General features: G+C 36.4%; 1 protein-coding gene across 1 annotated transcript in view; it reads right to left on the bottom strand.

Moving 5' to 3' along the window:
- The window catches only part of CFAP47 (cilia and flagella associated protein 47), a gene marked incomplete in the record, with an annotated part of 209,882 nt that overhangs the window by 93,524 nt on the left and 108,298 nt on the right, over positions 1-8,060 (bottom strand). Inside the window, 2 exon segments of the mRNA XM_072404123.1 lie at positions 4,127-4,310; positions 6,915-7,141. Of these exon segments, the coding sequence (XP_072260224.1) occupies positions 4,127-4,310; positions 6,915-7,141 (411 nt within the window).

Here is an 8,060-nt window from a genome sequence, read left to right on the forward strand (position 1 = left end):
AACATAATATGCAGCGCTGTAATTAAATAGGGGTTGCAAAAAACAGACAGACACAGACACTTTAAACAACCTTGCTATTCTAAATGAATGGACCTAAAGTATAACTGTACTTTCAAATAACTTATTACCTAATAATTTCCCTTCCCATCCTAAACCCAATTGCATTTATCTTAGATTAGCAAGCATTGTGGTCCTGGGGCCTACATATCTGGTGGCCTTCACTTTTTTTGTACGCTTTTGTATTCAGGCCTTTAAAGAACTCAGTACATCTAAAACTTTGCACCTTGACAATGCTTCTCCATGTTAACCAGAATACCTACCGCAGGACCCCGGACTCTGAAACTCCCTGCCTCCCACCACCTCAGAAACTGTTTGCTAGCCAGAACCTACCTACTAGTCAGCAGCTCTACCGCTGCACCCTTGACTCTCAACCTCCCGGCCTCCCAGTAAAATTAATTCTGGACCACAACATTCCAGACAGTGTAGCCTTCTACGTGCTAGCAACTCGGTCACTCTGCCTAAGTTTTGTTAATGAAAAAGGACTTTTGTATTTCACTGTCAGTAAGGGTACTAATAAAGAAGTAGTTTGTGACCCAGCTGGGCTATTGTTTGCTTTATTGATTTTTGTTTTACTTTGTGTTAACTGGCAACCTTGTGCTGCAATAAGGAACCCAGGCAGGAGCCTGAACTTTGTTTTTGTTTTTTCCTTTTTCAAATGACTATGTGCTGCCTCATTGAACTGCTGCATGCCTTTTGCTTCAAGCAATCTCCCACAACAAAATCTGTAGAGACTGCAGTAAAGTGGAAAAAAACATTTTTAGACAAACGTTTGGTCAACTATTAACCAGCACAACTGAAAAAATAAATACTGATCTATGAGAAAGAAGCTAGTGATAGAAATACATTTTAGACAGTTATAGCTAAGAGTGCTGACACAAATATTACCCTTTGTGTGGTGAATATTTAACTGGTGGACCAGATTCAATAATTAGAAAGATCAATCTTTCAGATCCGCTGTATCAATTATCTCCTCACACCAATTTATCATTTTTTGTTATTTGTAAATGAGCTTTTATATATTGGTACCCTAAGATCGGTACTTTGCAAAGAAATCATTGACATTATACAATTTAGTCTTTACATAAGAGCACAGAATACCTTTGAAGTACTATTTCTAGAATATAGTTTCTCCTGCTGCTTTACAGCTTAGGAATTACATGTAATCTACTAAATCAATTCTAAAATTACAGTTATTTTCTCAGCAATAACCAATACAAATCAGATTTCAAGCTAACATTTGACAACATTTCTTAATAAGCTCTGGAGTTTAAATCTATAAATTATGACTGTGTGTTTACTGCAATGGCCACATAGGTTTTTTCATAGCCAGGTCCAACTGCTTAATTTTCTTTCCTAAGTATTGGCTCTTTTGCAACACCTCACTCTCTGAGAAAACATCAAAAAGCCCTTGATTCTACAAAAACAGAATTAGAAGCTAAGTACAGAATCATAAAATGTGCAGTTCTTTGCTCTAGGTCAGAGTAAAGCAACATAAAATGAGTATCTTCAATACATGAAATGTATGTGACTATACCTATTGAAAAATATGTGGGTCAACAGAACTATCTCTCTGTCCTAATATGTTTCAAGGCATGTTTGAGCGCCTGCCAATTTCTTGTGAGAATTCAGTCAGCTGCAAGAGCCATATTGATGCTATGAAAGTATGGAAATTTAGCAGATCAGACAATGCCTGAGTTGATTGATCCATGACCCTAAACTTGAAGCCACATTAAATACCACCCATCTTAAATCTGTGACTGCTGTAGCCATGCATTTTGCGGGTCACACAAGCTTCTGTGTAGGGGACAGTAGTACAGCTGTTGGTATGTGGCTTTACTTTCAGACAGCTGTATGCTATTTATAATGTGATTTTCTGTGGAAAATAATTGCATAGTACATTTTAAGGTTTATCGTTCTCCCTTGAGGGCTAACATTTTTTAACTGGTTTGAGTTTTTGTTTAAACATTAAACTAAACTTCTAGACCTTATTGCCTGGCTACCATGTCTGTTCACATGTTAGCTATTTTCTGAAAAAGCTTCTAAAAGGATACAAATAGCTGGCTTAACTTCTTTACTTTTACTGTTTGGAAGGGCCCACACCAAGAGGACCTGAGACCAAAAGAAATCAGTGTTTAGGTATCAGTTCCTGTCTAACATATATCTATTTACTGAGAATACGCTCAACTAGAACTTTACTAACACTGCCATTCGGAAGAGGTTCTCACATTTGATGAATCACTAGTGGCTTGTAATCAAATTTGGAGTCCCTGGCTCTGAGATCTCTTTGGTGGATATCCCACATTCATACACACAATAAATAAGTTTTGGAGGTAGGCAATTATTCTTTAGTATTGTTAGAAGATCTGAACTGCGATCCTGTACCGTGCACCACTGCAGTATCAAATCATGTTTATTCTTTGCAGCTATTTCACTTACAGCAGCAAGGAGATCAAAGAAAGAAGCCCCTGCTTCCCTATAGACATGCAGCCCGAGATGTATTTTATAGGCATGCCCAGCACACACTCTGAGGCTGTGCACAGCTGAAGGAGATTTTAGAGGTAGATTAGTTCCTGACTCAATGCTGTGCTGCGATTAGCTGCTATGGCTTTATAGCCTTTCAGCTCACAGTACCCAGGGCCTGTAGTAGTGTTAAGCTGGGCTGACTAGCTGCTGGAGTGAAGATTCGTAGGACTTTTATTAGATTTACTGTTACTGACCTTGCCTGTTTCTGACCCTGCAAATGTATGCTGCCTGGGCTGACCTTTTGCCTGTGACCCCGCCTCTGCTTTTACCTTGCCCTTGTATAACTCATTTGGTGGACTGACTAATGACCTGGCTCTGTATTCTGGACTTGTCTTGTTATCTGGGGGCTCCTGGTCCTCTGTCAATCCTTTGCCAGACACCATTCCTTGTGCACAGAAGTCCTGGGGCAATAAGCCTCCCAAGGCTGAAAGGGGGCCTGCCATAGGCAAAGATTGCAGCATTAGATTGGGGGACCGGACCGTGAATACTGTTGATTGACCAGGGCATTACAAGTATGTTTTTGGATAATAATAAGCCAAAACATTCAAAAGAAAACCATACATAAATAGGCATAAACAACAGGCAGATGGTAAAGAGTTATTCAAGCAAAAAAACACAAAGCAAGGGTGCTATATTGCCTGCAATAGTTAAACGGTTACAGAATAAACAATATCCTGCATACTTGTTCCAAATCATTGATTTATCATTGATTGATTAGTGTTTGAACCAGAGCAAAAGCTTCGAAGCCTTACAATTTAATGGCATTTACCATATAGTCACCTCCATTTTAAGGGCTCTATTTATAAAACAGGGAATCAGACATTCCCACAAACATTCCCTGGTGGGAATTTTCCAGGTCCATGTGTTTCAACAAGCAAATACTTGGTAAAGAAAAAAAAATTAACTGCTTCTTTTTGTTTTTGTAATAACCAGGGATTTGGGGCAGTAGAGGACTAGTTGACAGCAGTTAACCACAGCAGAGCTGCTTGAAAACATGCACAATCTGGACCAGTCCTTAAATCAATTATTTTGAAAAAGACATTTGAATCATCCCCCTTAAAAAATACATTTAGAAAACAAGTAAATAACAGGTTACTCAAAAAGCATTTTCAACAATACTAAATTGCTAGATTACATCAAACAACAAATCTAGAACACATACACATCAAAATTACCTCAATTTTCACATTTAATTATAAGAAAAGAAATGCAAATGCTAGCAAGACAAATGAGTGATGAGATGCCATTCTGGATGAACAAAAATCTTGTTCAGATCAAAACATCTTAAAAGAAGCAGTCATGTAAAAGCAAAGCTGTTTAACTACCAACATAAAGTGAAATGTCAAGATTTCAGAAATGTCAAGCAGGATGTAATTTACTTACATTCAGAACCAGACTGAGACTGTCAAAGTTGTTTGACAAGGCAATAAAAATTGCAGTACTCATGTGCAAAGCAGAGTACACTATAGCAACCAATGAAATTTCACATTTTATTGGTTAGAACATTGACATATGAAGGCAGATTACATTGAAAATGTGATACCTTGCTCAATACACCGTTGACTTTCTTTAGCTGAGGCGTGTCCAAAAGGTAGTCGACTCTTTGCAGAAACTGGAATGAAAATTTGCTTAGGAATCTCAAAATGCTCAGGCATACTTATTTCCACATCATACTGAATAGAGTTGAACTTTTTGGAAAAGGAAGAAGACCTGAAAGACAAATTCACCTGCAAAGAAGAAAGCAAATATAAATAGCTCAACATCCTTTAACTGACTTTAGAATTCTTTATGGTCATAAAAATCTTTAAACAATAATTTGCATCAACCTGTTCAGTTTGCAATTGCTCTGAGTTTGGAAGAATCTAATGTCATGTTGTATACTTCGTAGGGCTCTATCAGAAACCAAACATGAAAAATATACGAAAGCTGATAAGGACAGATCTATCTGCTCTTACGTTTGTGCTAAAGAAACAGGTATGTTTGTGATATTTGAAATGCATGGTGTGGACAAAACATTGCTGTATCTTCAAGGAATGATAGAATTGAATGTGAAATTGTTTGCCACACAATTTTATCATTTTAGAGGTATATTTTTATATGAATTGAAGTTCAACTTCTTTATTTTTGTTCCAGATTACCAGGTTATTTATTTTATATACTACAATATAATGGTTGCATAAGATGAACTTGGATTTACATTTTGTAAGCTGATATGCAAATTAAATGAATTCATTTGAAGTCCCGTAAGTAATTGCCATGCAGTCACCTTTCACATGACAATTACAGTAAGGCCATCTTGACCTTTAAAACAAATCTACTACACTCAATGCTCTGTCATAAAAAATAAATAAAACAGAATAAATATCCAAAGCTGTTTATGAATGGCCAGTGCTGTTGAACTCTAATTGTCTAATTTGCCTAAAAACATAAAAGAGAATTATACTAGGTTCTATCCAATAACTTCTGTTTTTATGCTTGGATAAAGTATCATCTCAAAAATAAAATCACAACAGATATTTTAGGAAAATATGTGTGTCAAGCAAGACTAAGGTAACTTATTTTTGACTTTTCCTCACAATGGTCTGGGGTAGGGTTCCTAAGGGTTGCTTTATTTGGACCAAAAAAAAGATAAGAACAAATAACAGTGGGTTTTTAACCCATTGCATGCTTTAGTAAAGCAGCACATAATGTGATACAAGGATAATGTAAGGTGTGTGCTATATTGCTTTTCGATGAGTTTTGGGTTGGACAAACTAGGCCGCATTTACTACACAGTCTTTTGACAGGCCATTCAAAATAAATACAAGACCTGATTTGTATCCCGACAAATGTTCTGAATGACCTAATAAATCATTTTTGCACAAGATTCACTAAGTTTACCTACAATTACCCTTTTTTATTTGGGAAAAAAAGTTTGCAATCTGGGTGAAAGTTGTGTGAATCTTCTAAGCTAAATGTATAAATGGTTCCATAGGTGTATAGAAGTACATTTGAGGTAAATAAAACAAAATATCTGTCCACCCAAACAAGAATGCTGGAACACCATATGTTTGCTCTGTAAATGATGTTGGCATCTGGTACTTAAATGATAGCACAGTTAACAAACCATAAAGTCATACATGTTTTCCATAAAACTGAAAAGACATCATTGTACAATTAAAACTTTCATTTCAGCTATTCATCTGCAGCTGTCAGATTTGATTGCCAGCCGAAGTCTTTTTATAAACTTCAGATCTAATATGCTGTAATAATTGGTAACACAGGTTTTAGGACATGGTTTGCTTTTCCACTCATTGTTTTCCTCACATACATTTTACCAGATGTGCAATGCAGTGCCTAATTTCTGAATGGAGCTTTTTCTTCATCCTTCACTACTTACAAAATGTACTGTCACTTTATTTAAAGCTGAACTCTATCCATACCTTCACTCTTGCACAGTTGTACAGATGCCAGTCCAGAGGCGCTAGCATCATTTCCTGGCTGATGGGCACCCAACACAATCTGACTGTTTCCTTCCCAACTTAATGTCCATAACCCATACATTCATTTCATTTATGTCATATCAATACCAGAGGCTCAGTTTCACAGGTGTGCATTACCTAGGGTAGTCCTCAGTCAAAGGTAGTCCACAAGAGAACAACCACCCTTCCACCCATCAAAGCATTTTGGTATTTGCATAAGACCTTTAAGAATCTGCCCACTATTTGCATTGGGGCTTAGAGATTGTGAATAGTAAAAGATTGTGAATGGTAAATTTCTAAAACCCTTCCCATCTGCCATACTTTTCTTGCACTATATTGAGAAGCAGCACCAAGGTCCAGTGGTGGGTTCATGCAGAAAGATTAAAATTTAGGATAAATTTTTATTGCTGTGTCCCTATTAGAAATTTTTCTCCATGTCCTCTGTTTATGTGATTGATGGGGATTTTATTGTTGTTTTTGTTCTAATGAAGATTTCACCCATCTGGGTGATGTGGGTATTAAACAGAGAAAAGAAAAAACAAGTCTATGGGTACACAGACAGCATTTCTCTTCATGCCAGGGGGCGTCAACGCTTATACAGGGTGGACAGGCATTGCAAATAGCTATTCAAGACTAAACACCCCATCACTGGAAAAGACCAAATGCTCCTCTGTAACCAGGCACACTTGGTAATTATCAAAACCTTTAACATGGCAGAGTTGTTTGTTTTTCTGTTTTGTTTAAAGTAGCAATATGGCTGTGGTGCAGCAACTCTTCTATTTAAACAAGCCCCTAGGTGTAAAATTTTGCAGCTTGTTCAGTCACCCTACAAAACACAGTATTACTAATAATATTATTAATATTACTTACATCCTCCCTGTTAACTCCAGATGCTGCTAATGCAGCTCGGACACTGCTGCTCTCCAATGTACCAGTAACTTTTCTGCGTTCATACTCAAGCAGTGACATCTGCATTTGGGCTGCAATTGCTAAAGCTTTCTCCATCCTTTCATTCACCAATGGAATCTTGAGATTTTCTTCTAAGATACAGTTTTCCTTACATTTAAGATAATAGGTTTCCTTTGAGTTTGTGCTACCTACAAAAATCAATGGCAATTAGCAAAACATTGGATATAAATATTTATATATATATATATATATATATATGCTGATTACCCGGCATTACCCGGGTATTTATTTTTTTGCAATCTTATATTATACAGGAAAAGAAATCAAATAAAGGTACAGTGTTAAACCAGAAATGTTTTTTTACAGGTTTAAAAGTATTTAAACTTTTGAATGCACTAGGCCAATTGCCTTACGTTTTCTTGAAGGCATTATTACAGGCCAGAAATTTGTAAAAGAGTCCAAAAAAAAGTATGACAGCAAAAAGCACACTGTCGCTGAGCAATACATACATACATACATACATACATACAGTCATACAATTTAATAGAACAATGTGCCATACAAACATCAAAGTGTTCCCTTCATGCATGGAGGGAGCTCTTAATGTCCCCTGCCATAATGCAGCAAGCTCATCATTCCTTTTAAGTATGTTGCCTGAAGTAGCAATAGCTGTGGAAGACTGGCCTCTGTAAGATGACAAAAAGTGTGTAAACTCTAAATCCTACCAACATAGTTTGTGCACATATCTTTCTATCTATCTTTTGTTTTAGGAATCACTAAGGGCTACACAATTTCTGCATTACATGTTTAAAAAAAGGCAAGTGGCTTTTGATTTTGTGCAACCCTCGACGATATTAAAAAATAGCTTAAAAAAAGACAAAGAGCCAATGAAGATGAAATATTGTGATCATGTAATTTTACATTTTAAAACTATCGTTTTGAATAAAGCATATGGGATTACCAAATCCTGCTCATATAAAAGAAAATAAATTATACCTTTAATTGCAGAAATCTTTCAATTGAGTTGTTAATTAGCATAATCAGTCAGTTGTTTAATGTAACAAAAATAGATTAACCTTGCTTTAAAAAAAAAACCTTGCAAGACTT

This window comes from Pyxicephalus adspersus, chromosome 1, assembly GCF_032062135.1.
Source record: "Pyxicephalus adspersus chromosome 1, UCB_Pads_2.0, whole genome shotgun sequence".
Lineage (NCBI taxonomy): Eukaryota > Metazoa > Chordata > Amphibia > Anura > Pyxicephalidae > Pyxicephalus > Pyxicephalus adspersus.